Raw genomic sequence first — 21,795 nt, forward strand, 5'->3', positions numbered from 1 at the left:
CGAGCTCAGAGAGAAGGCAGGCAAAGAGGTGTGCCCTCCACAGGCAAAGTTTGAACGCAGATAGATAGATAGATAGATAGATAGATAGATAGATAGATAGATAGATAGATAGATAGATAGATAGATAGATAGATAGATATGTAACGTGAGATCATCAAGGACTTGTCCCAACATTTGACTTCTTTGGAATAGAATCGGTAACCTTCAGGCAGATAATTCTCATGTGTGAATATCAAATCAGATGGATATATTGTAAATGTAAAACATGTCACCTATAGGCCAACATATACTGTGCCGAAAGCGACTTGTGATGAACCACTGACAGGGAACATAGACTTGTATTCGTATATACAGTATGGGTTTGACAAACATTGACCTTGATTCAAATCTTAAAATTGGAAATATAATTTATTCATACAATAACTGGAATGTAACCGAAATAAGTGGATCTTCAATAACATTTACAGTATATTGATGTTCATATAAAATATTGATAGTAATTGATATTAATATTTAAATGACATTTTGATACTGACCAAGAAACATATTTTGCATAGTTTCCTTTATAGAGAATATAGAAATGGGGAGGGATCTGTACACCTGTTCATTCAGACTCTACCACAGTAGCCTATAAAGTGAACTCAGTTTTCTCTCTGTTTATGTATCCATGGGTTAGATCCCTGCCTGTATTTCTATTCTCTCTGAGTGGATTGAGGTGGTTCTACTGCATCTCGTGATGAAGAAAAAAAGAATCCTCATATGCTCACTAAGATCCAATGACAAATTGTGCATCCATGTGCTCAGGGTCTGATATCGACACTTGATTTCAGCTTATGCCACTGTATATATAAATATGAAACTGTTATATCAGAAGGGCAGTATCTGCATGGATAAAAAGAGGCTTGGCTGTCTTAGTTTTAACAAAACCCAGTTCAACTGTTTAGCAGTCATGAACATCAGTGAGCAGTGTCTGCACTCCTTGCTGCGATATAGAAATTTCAGATCACATGACTGCAAGAAATGTATCTCCATACGCCATCTAGTGGTCAAGGCTATGAACAGTTGTGTCACCATTTACTCGTTCTTGCGTCATTGACACCTCCCGTTTGAATAGTGGTATGGACATTTTTATTTATTAATGATTTAAAAACGTTATTAAAAATATTCACAAAGATCAAGTCTATTTTTGAGAAGAAAATGACTTGTTTTTAAGGTGTGCATATATGATCTAACGTAATCTTTCTAATTTTAGGGGCACACTAGCATACAGACAACCTTAAAGCTAAACATGAATTAAACACAAAACTCAAATTTAAGAGTTCGTTATTTGAAGGTGTATTTAACTGCGCAGGATGCAGGAACAAGGTATGAACACTAGGAGGCGTTGTTAACCGAGTTAAATAAAGTAGGCAGCTTGAACCAGCACACCATAATTCCTCCTAACAATGCAGTCTGGCTAAGGGCAAACAAAACAACCTTCTGTTTTACACTCCTCATAAACCCAAACAGGGCCACAGAGTCTTTTTGCGACATAATATTATGACATCACTTAGTGTGTGTATACTAGGTCATTATTGCCTATGAATGGCAATATTTTCATATTATTCTACATATGTATTAATCATCATGCATCTACACATGGCTTTCATAGTGTGTTAACAAAGAAAATTCTTGAAGTCTTTATCACATCTTTATTGGACTCATATTGGTGGAAGACAGATAAAGCTGCATTGTGTTAAAACTGGGAACATCCCAGTCCCAAACTCAATTGCCCCAAATCTCACAGACACAAAAAACATCTGAATCCACTTCCAACCTGCGGTGAAAATCTTCCCTCTGATGTGCGGCTGTCTGTGATTTCAGAGACCTAAAGGCAGTGTTGACCTCAGAGTTTCACATCTTCATGATCGCTGAGAAATCTCAGTCTATGGCTTTCATTGGTCTTCATCACTTTTAGCACATGCACCCTAGTAAATGGGGGATGAGATCTGTTTGGTTACTGACATTCTTCCAAATACCTTGTTTTTAGCAGAACAAAGAAATGTATACAGGTTTAGAACAATCTGAGCGTGAGTAAATGATAACAAAAATTACATTTCAGGGTGAACTGTCTCTTTAAGGCCTTAAATGGCACAATGTATTGTCCGGCAACTGGATCATTCTCCAGTAGAGGGAGATCTTTTCCTGTTTCCCTTTTCCACCTTGGACATTTAAAACACAAGACAGGCACCTGATACAGAAAAGAGAAATACTAAAGCACAACTTGCTTGTAACACAGACATTAAAGGCTGTGGCCTAATGAAAAATTCAAAAATCTCTTAATCTAACATTTTGATCCGCATTTATGTGTACACCACATTCTTAATGTTTGAAGAACTGCATTAGATATTATTTATTTGTATTTTAAAATAGGAAAAATCCTTATACGTCATTGACACATGTCGATACATCATAGGAGCCATCAACATATACAAAATACATGGGGTGACCATGTGAACGTGCTCACCACATTAAACAATTGTGATATTACATCAACATGAATAAAATTTGATCTAAGCATGTTATCTACTGCAATTTTAAACCTGGTCTTTTAATGTCCAAATACTGTTTCTTTATCACTCCAACTAAAGTTACACAACAAACGGTAAACCATGGCAACTTTTGACTCGTCAAAGACACAATTAATGTACAGTATGGCTCATCATCAAAAAAAACCAAACATCTGACAGACGCTCAGACCCTGTGCTGATGTTACACTTCCTGGTCATTGGCGTATACAACGGCTTGCGACTCTTTAGAGGTGTAAGATCAGCCATCGGATTAATGAAGGATGTGAATGTGAAAGAGCAGACCAGAGGTGCTGATCTGTGAGTTTCCTTTTATATCGCAGAGTGTAAAACACACCGCTGAGCACATCTCTAATGATAAATATGCTGAAGGTCTTTTTCATACTAATCTGAAATTGTCCCAAAGTCCCTCTAAAGAAAGTCACCTTACTTTGCGGTAACGTTTGCAGGTGCAGCTGTCATACTGTTTTCTCGTGTCCATTACTTGGTATCGTGACTGATATTTTTTTAATATTTCTGACAAAATATTAAACCTGACATCAACTGTGCACCATGCATTTTGTTTAAACTCAGATTGCGCAATAAACCTTTTCTAGGTGTTATCCAGATTGATTTACTGAAATCTACCCTCATATATACGCGATTTTGTAAACAACATTTTTAACCCTTTAGATCAAACGTCTGCTAGATTTGGAGACATGCATCAAAGTAAAGAATCCAGTACATCAAAGCATCAGCTTGTGACCTTCAAGCTGCTCTGTGATTTGTGGCCAAGTCCCAACCGTGGAGCAGATCCCGGCGGTGACCCGGGTTTCACCCCCAAGTGTGAGCCGGGAGTCGAGCCCGAGCTGGGGCATCGAGATGAAGCATGTGACGCCCGACGCTGGAGATTTCGGGATATGGAGCGGTGCAGGTTCTTATTAGAGGAACACGCTGCCATGCTGACCAGCCAAGGATGTTTCAGAGCTTCTTCAGCCGTCATCCGCTCCTCAGGGTCATAGGTCAAAAGGCGATCGATGAAGCTTTTGGCTAGTGTAGATACGGAGCTCCATGGCTGAGAGAGAAAAATTGTGTTAATATTCAAGTGGTCATGTTGGAACAGTAGAAGTGCATTGATTTCATTTGTAACAAAAAATGAAAACAAGTGGCTTTAATTTAAACGAGAGGAAAGAAACATTTTAAGCAAGAAAGTTAAAAGGGGTCATATGGCGCGAATACGTGTTTTTCTGTGTCATTGGTGTGTTATAAATTGGCAATACATGTATTAGACAGGCAAAATTTTGCAAAAATTAAAGTGTGGGAACAAAAGATGCATTATATCTAAAAGCGAATGCTCACCCAGACCTGCCTGAAACGGCTCGTGTAACGACACCCACACAAATCTACGTCAGTTCGTGGTATGATTTGACTAAGACTGCCCAAAAAATACTTAAGTAAGGTGGGCAAACCTATCAGGACAATTGCTTGAAACCTGATGTTCCAAATATGGTAAGAGGCGTTACATTTCCTCCACATGCTTGCAGTATTCGACCAATCACTACGCACTGGTTAACTGGCCAATCATAGCACACCTCACTTTTCAGAGCAGTAAACTGTATAAAAAAATCAGAGAGGCGATCTCTGCACGGTATGTGGAACATACAGCTGTTTTGAATCTTAAATCACGATAATATTCGATTTAGCCATGTCATATGACCCCTTTAAGAAAATTATTTGTTTTTAGAAATGAAGCAATAATAGATATGCTGTTCAAAATGAAGACCAAAAGCATTATGACATTTTATGGTTGCCAGACCAGCATCAGCCCATCCGTTCCAAACTGGTGATACAGCCGACCACTTTACATTCATTACTGCTTTTACATTCAGTCTGTGTTGAAGCCATGACCGATCCCAGGAACAACAGCAGAGCTCAGCTGTAAATGTCAGCGAGGACACAGCCCGAGAATCTGCCTGAAGAGAGGACCATCACTGACCTGAACTACAAACACTTCTGAATTTCAACTGCATTAGATATCAAACGTGGCATTTTCGCCTCGCCGCCGTCCGTGTGCGAGGACATTAGTCAATAAATGTCAATGGTTTTCAATGGATTTGTGATTCGTCGCTAATTTCAAGGAGTTAATGAACATCTCCGGCATCAGAGAAGCGTTCAAATGGTTATTTAATGGTGTAGGTGGAACAAAAGGAATGAAGGAAACAAGTTTTCTTTAAAGGACCCACTCTTTGGCTGTTTAAGAGGCTTGGTTATGTTTTTGGGGTGTTTAACAATGGATGTTCGTGTTTCTAATAAAAAAAACGGTTTACATTTCACATATTTCAAGTCTATTGTTCATCGCTGTCCCACTTCTAACAAAACGACTGATTCTTCCAGTCTATATGAAGTCCCTCCTTCCCAAACATTCTGATTGGTAAAGCTGACCATGTCTTTCGTGATTGGTGATTGTGATTGGTCGGTGCCCCTCTCATGTGTATTCGTGTAGCGGAGGTCTATCAGTGCTTGTTAGAGATCACAATTTTTTCCCTACTATGGCGAGGGAAAGGACACCGGACCGAATGGCGTCAGACCAGTAATATTAATTAACACTAATAACAGAAGCGTTAATATAGCTATTTTATATTGGACCCGAGTAGGATAAGAAAAAAACAATCAGGTTGATCAGGAGACATTTGCAAGCTGGACTTCAAAGGACGTTTCATAGAAGTGTTTAGGAGGTAAGCGAACACACACACAATATCAGTGTATTACACAGAACAGCTTTCACAGCCGATGTTAAAGTCATGGAAGCTGTTATTTGACGGTTGGTTATCTTACAATGTGTGCAGCTGAATTCTTATTTCCAGCTGTAGGACTGTGATGAAAGTGAAAGTAGTTTAGCGCATAGCTCAGTCAAATGTTTACGATCTCTGATAATCGAACACAACTCCAGCGGCTCTTCCTCTTCTCTAAGACCTTTTTTGGCGTATTCCTGTGGGCGGAGGTTATTAAAAGCACTCGGAATGGTGACATCATGTACCTGGGAAGTAAAGGGCTGTAGTCCGGTCCAGACGTTCACTGTAGTCCTTGAAAAGCGAATTCTGTTAAGACAATATCTCGCTTGGTACTGAACTTTGAGCTTTATCATTTTGCAGGTATTATTTATGCTCTAACAGCAAAATTACACACTAACTAAAGGTTGAAAAATGGGATCGCAGGGAATGTGCTCTTTAAGGTCCAACTAGAATCAGTTTTTTAAACAAAAAACAAGAAAGTAACAAGAAATGATCCTGTAATGTCAAGAACAGGAATCACAGGAACACACTTTAGTACAGAAGTGTACTAAAAGTAGGCTTTTCAAATTTTCATTTTGAAGTCCTGGATATTTATTCCTATAGTTAAAAGGAACCTTTGCAGTGTTCTTATGAGACCGAATCAATGAGCAAGACTTCGGCCTCATTCCAAACCACATTCTCTCTCTCTCTCTCTCTCTCTCTCTCACCCACACACAGTAATGACAATTAATCAGCCATGAAATTGACAATTGCAATACGCCTGCTGACGAATAGAATTTTAAGGAGCAGGTTTCATTCAAACACAGAAAAATAAAAAGTATACGTCCTACTTCACCAGAAAAAAAATGTACATTCATTAGTTTGGGCATGGTCCTGAAGAACAGAATCCACTTATTTAATGAGGGAAAAGAGAGAAAAATCTCACATCAATAAAACAGCAGGAGCTGAAAGACTTATATCTTTTTTTTGACATGTGTAGTTTTCACACTCCGATCTATCTTTCTGTCCTATGGAGTGATTGTGTATTCATGTGCTTAAATACATATCTGTCCAGAAACGTGGGCTCGTGCGCTGCATGCGTGTGGGCAAGTGTGTTAAACCTGTAAGCCAGGGCTGGCTGCTTTATAATTACACATCATAGCACAGCTTTCACATTCACAGCGAGAAACAGAATATAATTAGACTTTGAAGAAAAAAAAAGAAAAAAACTTTTAAAGGTTTTGTTTTGCTGTTGAGTGAAAGTGTTCTCTATAAACGTTGAAGAAATGGAATGCAAGTGAACGATAATCAAAGTGATTCAGCCTCATCTCCCTAAAAACTATCAAGTAATTCATATGAATTTGTACAAAGTGGGGCGTACAAAAACGTACATTTATTAGATGAAAGCAATAATGAAGGACCAATAACCTAAATACAACGTATGCGAAAGCAGATCGTACAAAAATGTGACAACAGCTTTGTACGAATTCATATGAATTTGCCACACAATAGTTACACATTTTCATGAGAGGGTTTATCAAGAATTTCCAAAGATAACAAAAATACGTTTACATTTGACCTAATGTGCATTTTAGTTCAATTAAAATATAGATTGACAAATAGTAGACAAATCAAATGTGTCCTGGTGTGTCAGCTAAAATTTTGACATAAAACCTAACTATGAAGATGAATCTCTCGTACGCTATTTTATATTATAAATAACCGTTAAATATTATTGTTTTCTAAATTGTTGCTATATTTCACACCATAAGACATATGTACGGTATATTTGTCAACAACCCATTTGTTTAATGGGAGTAGCAGTAATATGAATGACACTCATTCTGCATGGCATGTTTTCTGTATTATTTATATATATTTATGTTATATATGTGTGTGTGTGTTTATAAATATAAAAAAGTTTGGCCTTGTTTTTATATCCTGGTGGGGTCCTAAACATGAACACACAAACTCATGAGGACTTTTTTTCCAAAATTGAAGTCCCCAAGGGCAGAAAAGCTTATAAATTGTACAGAACAATATTTTTTTTAAATATAAAAGTGCCCAAAAAATATTTAGTGGATAAAATATACAGTTTGTATAATATAAAAACCATTATGCCTTTGGTCTGTCCCCACAGAGATAATAAACAAAGTCATGTGTGTGTGTGTGTGTGTGTGCGTGCGTGTGTGTAAATATATACATATGTATGCATTTATATGGATGTGCACGTGGACTGTACAAATACATATATTATATATAATAATAATCATTTGTTACATTTAAATAGTGAACATGGAAGTGGACTGGGGAATCTCCTCAACCACCACCAACGTGCAGCATCCAGCTGGATGATGCGACGGCAGTCAAATAGCACCAGAACACCAACCACACACCAGCTAATCGGTGAAGATGAGAACGAGTGATGAAGCCAATCAGTAAATATATATTTATGGGGATGATTAGGATGCCATGAGGATGGACAGAGGCGAATGGGCAAATTTGGCCAGATATTTGATGTCTGGTTTGTTATCGGCTCTATCTGACATACCACATCCAATGAAAAAAGAAACACTCTATTTTAAAGAATAACCTTTAAAAGGTCCGGGAATGGTTTATGACAGGGGTTCTCGGCATAAAAAAAGAAACCAAATGTTATGATAAAGCACAGTAAGGCTTGAGTAAGGCAGGATATTAAACCACTTATTCCATTCCGAGTCTTCCGACTCTATAATTTCACGCCACTAATGGCTGGATGTGATAAAATACGTGTGAGAGTTTGTGTGTGTTTGCTGTTTAAAGGTGATAAAAGCTCTGTGGTGAAGCTCCCCATCCCCTCTCATTACAACCACCCATCTCACGCACCCTTGAAAGGAAGGCACGCTAGCATGCTGTGGGTGGGCAACACATCAGTCAGGTTGCTGGTGGCTGTTTACACAGCTGACCAGATTTAACTGTCCCACACACGCGCGTTTGCCCTTTGATTTACACTTGAATGTCGAAGGCTGAATGTATAAGATGGGTTACTTTAGGTGTCTCAGAACAGGTGATAATACACTTCTTACTGTCAAGCACACCCTAGTGTGCAAGTGCACCGTGAAATGCTAACATACCCCTATAAAGGAACTACTTGGTTAAACATGTAAACTAGTGGTGTTACAAAATATCGGTTTCAAGTACCCTGATATTAAATCATTTTCAAGTTTGTTTATCAATTAGCATGTGTTTAAAATCTTGCTTTAAAGTCCCAGTGAAATTAAAAATCACAATGCCTATTTTTTCATTAAATATTGCAGCATTTATTGTAAATTGTCTATAAATCAAATCTCTTTTTAAAATGACATGTTAGACGTTAACATGCTCCCCTTAAACTTTCAGTCTGCTGCCAGTTCCATTACAATTGCAACGACTGTTTTCATACATCCAATCAAATCGCAGAGAAAGACGAAAGCCACGGCCACAATTTTTCTCATTCGAAATCAATTTTACTTTGACTTTACGAGTTACATTGATTACAAACTCTTTTTCAATGTCTAACTTCATTCATATTGTGACTCATAACATTTAAAAAGGTATTATAATTAGCATGAATTTTTTTGATTGTGTAGTGAAAATCTGTTAATGTGACATACAACCATCAATGTAAATATGGTGCCCAAGCAGAAAAACAATCCAATCGACAAATGTGAACCAGACTTCACATATACATGCACAGGCTGAAAGTTTACGCAACATTTACGCATTTGGCAAACGCTTTAATCCAAAGCACAGTTATGTTACAGTACTCTTCAGTGCACTCCCTGGGAATTGAACTCATGACCTTGATGTGACTAGCAACAGACAACAGACAAGCTATAAAGTGATATATGTAGTCATATAATCTGAGACTCTCCCCTCAACAAAATCCAATCTCAAGTGGTCACAAGAGGCGCATTTAAAACATATCGTCAATACTAAGCATAAACTGCAATCCGTCGGTTTGCGGTCGCATGCGCCAAGATGAATGCTAATAGGTGTAAACGGGCCCCCTGTTATACCTTCTCTCTCGCCCCCCTTAAAAAGAGGTATAAGAAAAGCTTTTTTAATACTCACATTGCCATGGAAACTGTAGTTGCCCCTGAGGATAGCCCTGAGGAGGCGTGGTCGACTGTTCTGATCAAAGGGCAGGGAGCCGCTCAGCAGGATATATGTTATGACACCCAGCGCCCACAAATCCACAGCGCTGTTATACGCTCTCCCGGCCACCATCTCAGGGGCCAGGTACTCTGGTGTGCCACAAAGTGTCCTGAGAGCCCAGTCTTTAGTTTTACTAGTACGACAGTCCGTGCTGTGGGTTGCAAGACATGCGTCATCTTCATTCTGAAGTAATAGACTCATCTTTTTAAGTTCATAGTTTGGTCTTAGCTCCTTAGTTTCGGATGTTCTTAGGTTAAAATGATCATTCATCTGATCATCTGAAATATCGTTCTCTGTGGTACCGCTATCCTTAGCTAATCTAGAAGTTGCAGAAGCGCTAAAAGCATTAGACACGCTTGCTGCACTCTGGTTGTCCCAGCAGGCAAGTCCAAAATCGGTGATGATCAACCGAGAGTCCTGACCCGGGTGGTAGTACAGCAGGTTCTCTGGTTTAAGGTCCCTGTGAGTGACACCCAGGGCGTGGAGATAGCACAGCCCATTGGCCATCATCGTCAAGGCCTTGGTGGCGTCACGCTCTCTAAAGGTCCCTCGGGCGATCACACGTTCCAAGAGCTCTCCTCCAGTGGCCAGCTCGAGAACGAGATAGACTCGATGAGCCGTTTCGAACACCTCGGCCAAGTGGATGACGTTAGCGTGGTTGACCCGACGTAGGACCCCGAGCTCTGCCTGACAAGTGTCGTGACCCTCCCGACCTCTGACCTCAAGAAGCTTGATGGCAAAGGGCTGGCGTGTGCGTCTGTGCTCGGCCCGAACCACACGGCTGAAGCTGCCTCGACCGATCAGAGCTTTGATGTCATACCTAAAACAACAGAACAGCATGTAAGTAGATATTAAAACACAGGCAAAAGAAAGTGCCTGCTATGTTTCAGACTATTGTGCTGCGGTAATGGGTTACATCAAATCAAATTACATCACATCATGACACATAATTTCATAAATTAAAGATCATTATTACTTTTATTCTGGCATTAAGTGCAGCTTACATTACATTACACTGGCAGACTAATAAATGTACAGCATTTAATTACAGCAGACATCTGTAATTGACACGTCATGTTTGATAACTTAATTCTGCCATTTAATCCAACTCATATAATAAATAAGGCTTATAGCAATCAAAACGTTTTAATAAAGACTGTGGAGCAGAATAGGCCTACGCTATTATATAGTAGTATACATTCCTAAGTACAGTCAACATACATTTTTGCTTTATAAATGTTACTTTTTGCACTTTTTCGAAATGCTTTAAAATAATGTTTTGGGTAACTTTCTTTGTGTCACCATACGCAATTGTTTCTTTATTTTATTTGGGACTTTGGACACAAACAGAGTATTTATAGAAAGTGAATTTGGCATTAGTGCGAACATTGTATAAAAACACTTACATTAAAAGCAGAAATCAAAACATTAGAACTGATGGGAACACGAACTTTCCTCTGTATTTTGCGTCAAAAACTGTTCCTTTAAATTTCTCAATTTCCTATTTGTATTTGACGTTTTCTTAATTTTGTAAAAAATAAATACACTAAGAAATATTTTTCGCACACTATGTATGTTACATACACAGCTCAAATTGTAATGTAGTGCGCTATTGGCGCAAAGCTGAAGTCGGTACCTCGCAATGACACGCGGGTCAAACTTCGCGCGAAATTTGGCGTTTGGGTTTTTCATCCTCTTCTCCAAATGAACGGATTCATTCATTTCTTCAGTTGGTCCTTCCTTGGGTGTTCTTCGATCTCTTCTCCAACTCCACAGACAGGCTCGTGTTTTGCCTTTAAACCCGTCAAGCTGTTCTTGTTTCCCGCACGCGGTAGATCGCAGCGGACAAAAATACTCCGTTTTCGAGGACTCGGGTAACACTTTACCAGAACCGCTTCCCATCATTGACGCATTCAAGCTTGGAAATTTTGCGGACAGGTGGTATCAGATGCGAGGATAAATTTTCGCAAACCTGCAGACAGACCGATCGACGGATCGAGCTCGCGCTTGTTAGCGCACGTGAACACCGCAGGTATTTTGCGCACCTGTAAACGGTGTTCGTACAGTAACTGCGCAGCAGGTGTGCAACAACTCGCACCTGTGTGATGAGCGTTTGATCTGGATGCTGTTTTACAAGTGTTCAAACTGTCTATTATTGCCCTGTCAGGTAAAACAATTGACAGCTTGATGAAATGTTGACTCGTTGCAATGGTACGTCTCGTTTTCCCCGTTACTGAACCAACGTTTGTAGTACCTCGATTTAACTATATAACAATACTTTTTATTTACGTTTTGTAAACAAATAACCATTACCATGTTTGTGTATATGCATATAGTCCTAACCATAGTTTATTTAAAGGCCAATTGTCCATGATATTTGTAGTATGTAGGCCTATTCTACAAATGGTATTCAATTAGCTATATAACTATAGTTTGAGTTTAGTAAAACCATGGTTATTTTAATAAGGTTAACCCATACTTAAGTATTTACAAGTTAAGTTGAACTCTTAAGCACCATATGTAGTATTTAGTTTTTATAGGCTGGCCTACTTATTTATAGTTTCAAACATTGATTTTTGGCATTTTGATTTATTATTTATATTTATAAATATATATTCATATATATATATATATATATATATATATATATATTTACTATTGAGTGTGTGGGGGCAATACTGATGAAGTAATATTTTGTATTAATATTTATAAAAAATATATAATATATATTATTAGTATATATGATTTGCATTATTTGAACAACGTATAGAACTTTCAATGGAGCGAGCAAAAGAGAAATATCACAACATAATAGTGTTAAAAATAAGGTGAAGGTGGCAAAAACTAATTCAGCATTTTTTTTTACAAAACATAAAGCATTATAGAATCTCATATCATTTGAATAAGTCATTATAACGGATACAAAAAGGTCTTTAAAATGTAGACGAAATGATGAGAAATGGCTTGAGACGGAACATTCTCCTCATTTCTTGAGTTTCTATTTTCAGCAAATGTGGATAATATGCCGTCGCGATCCGTCATAAAGAACAAAGACTTTCATTAGTTTTAGAGACAGTAAATGAATCCGAATACAATGAATGAATCTTTTCAGGCAATCAGACCAGAGTTCAGTCTAAGTAATAATATTCCAGTACATTAAATCATATTGTCTGACTATTGAATGTAATGAAAACACGTCTGATATTTGGTACTCGGGGACAGACTTTATAATAACAATATGAATATAAATATTCAATATTATTACAGCCTCTGTAATAGTTTGTGAGATGGCCAGAGTGTTTCAGGGCTTTTTAATATTTGTGGAAGATTTTGTAGTTCACTTCTGAATGCCCCCACTAGAGTGCACTATTGAGTTTAGAATGTTCATCAAAGTTGATTGAAATAAATGGATGTGGAGTGTAATTAACTTGTTTTGACTGCTGCGATCATCCATCGTAATCCTCAAATAATCCAGCCCTAATCCGTTGCCTAATCTGAAACCTTAATTTCCATGGAAACGACCCAATACCAAGAAGCCCAGCAATTATGGGTAGATTTACACTCATGTGAAGTGTTTGTTGTGTTTTGGTTATGATGTCACTTCACACGCAGCGTGATAAATGCAGTCGTCACACACGAGAAAAGTGAATAATCAGAGTGATTTAAAATCGTCGAGATGGAGAGGAAAACTTGAAGCTTTGTTTTATAGAATAACTATTATTGATGGACAGAAAATAAACAGGGGCAAAGGGGGAGGGGGTGTCATCGTCCATTTCTGTAAATTGCATCTCATAAGAGGACATAAACTGCTTGTGGCTGATACAAAATCTATACAAGTGGTCAAACAGTCTTGAAAATGATCAATCTAGCTAAATGAGTACCTCTGCACGGATATGCACAGACTGAAACTAAACTTTAATGAGACACACACACACACACTGCACTGATATGCTCAGACTGAACCTAAACTTTAATGACACACACATTGGTTTCCTATTGATGAAGTGAATTTAAATCACAGTTCAGATGGCATTCTCATGAGATTGCTAAAGATCTACTCTATTGAACCTCTGTCCGATTATTACACACTGTCCTGCCATTGCAGATAAATCACATTAAGTGTGTGTTTGTCACCATCATTAAACTTTACATTCTTCCAGTGCAACTACACAAACTTTTATCACATTTTCTGCCTGCGGTAGTTCTGTACATGAGTATAAATGTAATGTCACGGAACATGTTCTCTCTCTGTTACTACTAACAGTCGTAGTTTATTTAAAGTCATGAGTTCAGGGTGTTCATGGGTATTGCTCACAAAATACAGCATGTGGTTTTAGAATAAATAATTATACATTTAACACAACTTAAGCACAAAACCTGTTTGCAAATAAACATTTTATCTTTTGAAAAGTTGTATTTATATCAGTGTTTATATATTATATAGCATATTTTAAAAACTTTTTAAAATATAAAATGTATTTTTAGTTGCAAACAGGTTTTATGCTTAAAATATGCCATTAAAACAGCGACATCTGCTGCTTGCGTCGCTTACTTTGCCAAGGGCTCTGCCCTTCGAAGGGAGTAGGGGATAGGAATGATAACTTCATTTTGGAATTTTCCCTTCAACAGTTTGTGATGGTTCGATACGTGAAGTCAAAGACACGCTATACATCGAGGTACTTCGAGGGACATATATGTACATATATGTATGTTTATTAAGTATGTTATTTCTTTACTTTCTTGGAAAATGACCAATTGTATCGCTAGACAACACCCTTATTCATTTTCTGGTGTCGTGTAGAGCCTTTTGAAGCTGTGAAATTTGCCTCCCCCTCAGTTTAGGTGCAATATATAGATACAACCCTGGAAAGTTTTCCTCAAAAGCCGCAATTTGTTTTATGACAGAAAAAAGACTAAAATATTAATGAGCATCAGATGAACTAAGCCAGATGTTTTTTTTTTACAAAATCAGTCATATTGGCTCGGTGCTATCATTGATACGCATCTATTCGTCTGTTTTACATTAATGAACACTTCAAACGACGATGTGTTCTAAGCTGCGCATATTGTAGAGGCCTGTAATTGAGAAATTGATTATAACGGCAATACTTCATTAGTCAAAAAAAAGAGACTTATACCTTTCAGAGGTCTTTGAGAGCTGGTCAAGATCGATCTCTCTGCACTCTTTTGTCCACCCACTACTCTGTTTTTACATTTATTTGCCTAGATTTACTAAGCAAAGGAGTGCTTTCTTCTAACCGCCTGCTGAGCTGATTCTGTAATAAGCAGCAGCGACTCGGCCCTGCGGTATAGAAACTAAACTAATCAGAGTGTGGCTCTGCTTCTGTCAGCTGCAGGAGAAACTCCTCCGTCATCGGAGTTTCTCCCGGGAACCCTGATGAATACTCTCATTTTCCCGCACACACACCGTCGGAAGAGGGGTGCAGGGAGGGCCTGGGTCGGCAGGGGTCAGAACACAAATAGTCCTTGACGGCTTGATTGAGAAAATCATGAACATTGCACTAGTCGCTAAAAACTTGATTAAAGTGACTGATCGCTCTGCCTGTTTCTCCTCCTTGATGAAGCCAAGTAGATGCGCCGCTCTCCGAGGCACAATTAATGGACGCGTTTGCTAATTGGTTTTTGCTGGTGTTGGCCTAAGGGGGTCCGGCGGGAGAGAGGAGGCGACATGATGAGTTGTATTCAGTAGATAACCAGAAAGGGAAATCAATGGGTTTCTGGATCCTGCTGGACGCAGCAGCGGTTCTGTTCAACGGCACAGATTGTTCGTATCAAAAACACATGTTGATATACAGTACATGATTATCATCGGTGGGCCTGTTTAAAACGGTCAGATTTTTTGCATAGTTTAGCATGATACTTTAGGGATTGGAAACTGTAAGGAAAAACAACCGAGGTGGGGGACATTTAAATATATCATTTCAAAACATATTGAATGTTTAATCTTAATTAAATAAATAGATTTCAGTCATTTTGAAAGCTTTTTCACGCAGCAGATTATAATGAGGTAATGTGATGTTTATGTGTTTCTTTAGGTCATGCCTCTCAAAGAATCTGGCAGGTGTTCGAAATAATTGGGTGGTCGTATTTTTGTTTGCACACCGAATGCAGGGCTTGAAACCCATTTATGTTTTTAAATTCATGTTTCTATTATGGATCAGGCTCTTAAAGCTTGCACTGCCTCAGACCCGTTTTTTTCATTTCTAATGAGTCTCTGCACCAATGGGCACCTTCGTTGGCTGTAATGTTTTGATTTTTGAGCACGGCATGACATTTTTTTTCTTTTTGATCCTTCCATGTTGGTGTCTGTCTAATTTGGCTGCTACCATGTGATGGATGAATTTGCTCTGAAGTAGCGCAGAGTTCAATTGGACTCAGGGTCTTTGATATCAACGATAAAAGATAAGGGAACTTTTTTTTCTTAAAGGGATAGTTCACTCAAAAATAAACCACCAGTCATTAATTCCTACTCATGTTGTTTAAAAATTGTATACGATTCATTCTTCAGGAGCGCAAATTAAGACATTTTAGAAGTTTAGTTTATCAATGAGGTCCAAAGTTGTTTAGTTACCAACATTCTTCAAAATGCGTTTTGTGTTCTGCAGAAGAATAACATCATACAGGTTTGGAAGGACAGGAAGGTTATTAACAATGAAGGAATTTTTGGGGGTGGGCTTGCCCTTTAAAAGTTGATCATAAGCCAGATTACTATGATTTCTGTGTTTATTTTTCAGTTTTTTTTTCAAGTGGTCCATGACCCTGTCATAACAAACCAATGACCCCATTTTGAGTCGCCACCCTCTAGTTGATAAGCGCTGCAGTGCTGGCATCTCTCTTGAGCTTTTTTAGGAAAGGACATGAGTCATGAAGGCAGGGAGGTGATCATTCAGCAACATTTGACATCTTAAGATGGTCTCTTGATGTGTCTTGGTAAAGGGAAAGCATTTAAAAATCCAAAACATATTGCTGTCATACATCTCAGTGATAAAGTGGAGTGGTTCAAAGGGCTTAAAATCAGTGTTTGTTGAGAAAACAAGTGCTTTTTTTTAAAGCAGTTCATCCCGCAGCCTTGGGAAGTCATGACGGATTAAAACCATGACGTTTGTAGCACAACACCACTTAAAAAGACATTCCAGTATTATTTTGAGTACTGTATTTCTTTCACATTGAAAGTTTACTCAAAAGGCTAAAATTTGTCAGTAGGGAAGCGCTCAGTTAAACACAAGAGATGCCTCTTAGTGGGTCGAGCTTTCAGAAATCTAATAACCCTTCTGTACATCCATCAAGCCGCAGGGCAAACTTATTTAAGCGCAGACCCCATTCAGCCAGGGCACAAAGTCTCATGCATTCAAAAGAAGCCAATTTAATTTGAATACGGGGTTGTCAAATTACTTCAATTATGCTGCACCCTGAATTTCCTTCACATGGATCGCACCAAATGGATTATGCTTCCTAATTACTGAGGACCTTTTCAAGGAGAAAGATTTCTGTCACTTTAATGTGGTTAAACTCTTCTTTTTCTGTCTTAAGTGCACTGGTTGCCACTTAGCTTGAAAGTAGCTTAAATGTTTAATCATCAAACAGTAGCGCCTTGTTTAACAAACTTGCTCGAAGACGTCTATTTCAATATTGTGGAGATGAAACTGTTGCGGTAGACGAGAACAGCCGAAGAACAGAAATATAAACTGAATAAACAATCATGCAGTTTTTAATTAAGGTTTAATAAAGAAAAAACGATGCACACACTGCTGAATATTGGAATGACATATTACCTAGACACTGTGAAAGCCGATATCTGAAGTGAGTGCATCTTATCGCAAGAGCACAGCCCCTCTACATTACATCTCATAATTTATCTACATCTTCTCTTTCACAGACGTCTCATATTTATTTACACACTTTAGAAGGATTGAAAGATATGGGTGCATGCTGAAGTACTTCATTTACGCTGTTATGGTCACAGTGCATGAACGTTCTTGTTCACATTTATTGCCCCTAGTAAATGCCATAATGAGCAGACTAACCCCGTCTGAGGCTGTAGGTCACCTTCACTACACCGTCTTCAATATGATATTCCTTTTGCCTAAATCTTTTTACCTGAATTTTGATTGTATACATGAGAATATATCATCGCTGTCAAACGATGAATAAAAGTTTGTGTTTACATTATATATGTCTTCTTACTGTGTATATTAATTTTGTATTTATAAACATACACATACATGCATATATTAAAGAAAAATATAAAAATAATAAACATTTATTTAAATAATTGGTACATTTCAATAAATACATGTAAATATTTCATATATATATATATATATATATATATATACACCCTATGTGTTTATAAATACAAAATTAATATGTACACAGACATACATTATTCAAACAGACCTTTATTGTGGATGCGATGAATTTTTTGATAGTCTTAGATTTTTTGATAGTATATAGTTGTATAGACCACTTTGCAAGATGTAAACACTAGTCCAGAAGCATTTTTTTTTTCATTTTATTATTATTTTTATATCTTTCATTTAAAGTTAACTCTTAAAAATATTAAATTAACATTTTGATTGGGTTATAATATTCTGTTTGTGTAATGTTAAAAAACTGAAAAAAACTGACCAGCTTTGTTTACGTCGTCTGAAGTGGTCTATAATAAAAAACAAAAACAAATATATTTATTTCAGAAGAAAATACAGATTTGTTTAATTCATCTCTTCAATAACAAAGTAAACATATAAAGCTAAACAAAACAATTTTACATATTATAGTCCTTTTTTGGACATTTTTGAAACAGGGCTGCAGGGATTTGCTCCCATTCAGTCATATGAGCATCCTTGAAGACGAGCATTGATATTGGCCCAGGGGGTCTGTCTCACGAATGATGTCAGCCAATTCAACCCAAAGGTGTTCACTTGGGGTTTAGGTCTGTATAGGTCAGTAAAGATCTCTCACACCAGACCTGGTAAACAATATTAAATTGTTTTACACACATCATTCTACCATGGTACTGCCATAGTACTTTACTTTTCTTCATATTTCGGGCTGTTGTTTATTGATTTGATATGGTGGATACAGTTTCCTATTGACTCTATCCTCTGCTTGCCAGCTCTGGAGTTGTCATATTAGGTCTATTCTCCAAAGTTCCCAATTATTTATTTAGCCGAAGCCTACTTCACACCAAACCTTTCTAAAGGTGTGCTTTACGAGAAAATTAATAAAGAATGTGTTGTGGTATGCAAGGAATCTCGCCCCATACAGAGAAGAGCTCTCTAAACCTTTTGAGCATCAGCTAAAACACAGCAAAAGCACTCTCTTATGAAAGCCACAAGATAAATGTAGTGGCCTGTTGTTAAGATGAAGTTTTCTAGGTCAGGGAAGTGATGTGGTCTTGTTCAGCTAGCTGATGAAAAATAAAGCAAGGAAAAAGCTTGTATAGCTTTCTTTTCAGCTCAGTTTTAAATCCAAATGCTAGTGAATGTGACTTTCATCGTGCAACCTTGCATCTGTTGTTTGTAAGTTCTACTTTTGTGTGCAACACGAGCTGTCCATGGTGCTGAAATTCAACAGCCAAAACATGTGCTGTCCATGGTGCTGAATTTTGCAGCTTTGAGGTCAATGTTGCGGAATCTTTCTTTTAAAGAGTTTGATTTGAATGCTATTAAATGGCATCGTTGTGATTGTTCATTTTTTCCACAGTCACCACACACAGTTTCTAGGAGGATTCAATGACAACTAACCAAGATAATGTAAATATTTTTAATGCAGACATAATAGCCGACAAGTTGTTATTCTGTTGGTGTAATTAGGTCGAAAGTAGGCTAAGGAAGTTTGGACGGCAGAATAAGTTGTTGTGATTGATTGCATGTGATGTAATACAATTAAAAGAAATCAAGGATTTGCATTTTAATGAGATTATTATCATCAGTTAGAAAGATTCATTAGTCTGTATTAGTTTGGTATCAGTGCAGACAAGTGCAGCCAGCGGAGCATGAGAAATGTAATGACATGAAAACGCTTCAATGTAGCGACGAGACACACACGGACACAAAAACACACACATTTGGCCCAAAAGGCACATGGAGATATGCTGCGTTTGGCTGTGGGGTGTCTGTGTGAGCAGCAGAAACTAACTAGATCTTTAAATAGAACTGTCATAACCTTAGATCATATCACACACACACACCATCATCATATCACATAATTTTGTATCATCTTGTCTTTTCTTGGCAGACATGGCAATGATGGCTGGCAGATGGGTCAGAGTTGTCATGACGACAGACCATCATGATCTGGTGACTCAGATGTAAGTGTGTGTGTGTGGAAATTGAGCGAACACTTCTGACACCTGCTTACCTAGACAAAATAATGTTTTGCCAACTAGAATAATTCACAGATTTTTGCTTCTTACGGCTTAAATACTTTATACTTTTTCTTGAGATTGTTTGTTTTTCTTCTCACAGTATTCCTTATCTTTACTGGCACAATTTCTCTCTCTCACACACACACACACACGCACAGTTTGTGTTTTTTTACTCAATTAGGTTTAATCATGGGAAGTCATTTGGTGCCTGAACAGGGTTAATTAATGAAGTCAAAGAGACGCCCTCATTTTCCACATTGATTATCATCAATTAATTTACTGTACACACAGAGATAAGACAACTGCAGGTCATTTATTCCTACAGGAATGAAAAAAAACCCAGAATCCGGTTTCAAAAGAGTAAAAGAATTTAAAAGAGTAACCTTTAAGCTGTTGTTTAGGTTAAAACCTTTAATGTGTTGTTTGTGATGTCAAAAATGAAAATTCTGATTTTGTGCTTCAAAAAGGCACCATTTTGTCAGAGCGCTTGTATATCATTTATACTTCTTCAAAATCAGCCATTCACATTTGGAAACACTGACATCTAAACAGAGCAATGTGTTTGTCTGATGTCATTTGGAATATGAATACTGGAACAGCAATGAGGATTTTTCTTTGGTCATTGGTGAACCAGTCGCTGAAAGCCCAGCTAAAGTAATTTTTATTTCATAATTAGATTTAGATGCTCCACCAAAAAAATGTATAATGTTATTATTTACTCACCCTCCAGTTGTTCTTAACCTGTAAAAATGTATTCGTTCTGTCGCTTTTTATTGGACATCATTGACTAACATAGTAGAAAATATTATTGTATAATTTTTTGTTCTGTTGAACCGAAAATGAGATATTTTGAAGAATTTAGGAAAGCAAACAGTTGACTAACATTTAAAGTGTTCCTACTATGGAAGTCAATGATGTCCCAGTCAGTTGCTATCATTTTTTCAAATATCTTTCTTTGTGTTCAACAGAACAAAGAAATTTGTACAGGTCTGGAAGAACTTGAGGGTGAATAATTCATGACAAAATGTTCAATTTTGGGTGATGTTGAACTATCAGCTTAAGACTTTTTTGGATCTCCATTTTTTCCTGGACAGATTTTACTAAATTTGTGAGTAGGGCTTGCATGATTAATCGCGATTACCAATAAATCATGCTGAAATCGCGCTGGATGCGATTATGCAAGGCATCGATCATTTTTTGTATGCGTAGCTTGTCCGTGAGGCACGATCAGTAGGAAATGCTGCTCGATCTAAAACCAGAGGGAGTTTGAGTCGCTTATAACGTGCATTTAAAAAAGCAACACCCCTCAAACATGATCATTTTAAATATACTTTATTACCATGAAAATACCTGAGGAGGCTTGAGGAACAGTGACAAAAACATGTCCTTACGCATTTTCTAGAACTACGTGTGTTATTGTCTTCTTCTGCAGTGCGTATTTGGAGATTCTGCACGAGTGTGTAGCAGCATTTACCGTACTTCACTAACAAGTTGTGCATAAATCTCATGATATATATTTTGGTTAACCATGCAGCCTTATTTCTGAATAAACAATCTCCTCATCATAGTGCAATGTCAGTGTCCATTTTAGCTCTGGTTTTCAGACATCTCCATGTTTACAAAGTTTTTCTTGTTTAAAACATATTAAAGAAAAAATAATCAAGCAAGTATACACAGACTTATGCTATTGTTTTGAAGCAAAAAAATCTTAAAAAATATGTTTCATATCGACCCCATCCATCTTTCTGTTTGACTACTTGTCTTTCTGTATCTTTTAATTCTGTGTTTTGTAGGATATTGACGATGACGTTGATTAACACACAGCCATTTCTTTATTGGTATGCGTTGACGGCTCACGCTTGGCTGTGCACCAGAAAACGTGATTTCTAAACTTTCTGACATCTAGCGGCTT

General features: G+C 37.5%; 1 protein-coding gene across 1 annotated transcript in view; it reads right to left on the reverse strand.

Annotated features, from left to right (window-relative positions):
* Positions 1-1,740: 1,740 nt before the first annotated feature.
* Positions 1,741-21,795, reverse strand: part of si:ch211-27e6.1 (serine/threonine-protein kinase H2) — a 52,631-nt gene continuing 32,576 nt past the window's right edge. Inside the window, exons 4-5 of the mRNA XM_056771988.1 lie at positions 9,410-10,313; positions 1,741-3,621 (exon numbers count right to left, since the gene is read on the reverse strand). Coding sequence (XP_056627966.1) covers positions 3,301-3,621; positions 9,410-10,313 — 1,225 coding nt within the window. The 3' untranslated portion in view covers positions 1,741-3,300. The remainder of the gene's footprint in view (positions 3,622-9,409; positions 10,314-21,795) is intronic.

The sequence above is a fragment of the Triplophysa dalaica genome, chromosome 17 (genome assembly GCF_015846415.1).
Source record: "Triplophysa dalaica isolate WHDGS20190420 chromosome 17, ASM1584641v1, whole genome shotgun sequence".
NCBI lineage: Eukaryota > Metazoa > Chordata > Actinopteri > Cypriniformes > Nemacheilidae > Triplophysa > Triplophysa dalaica.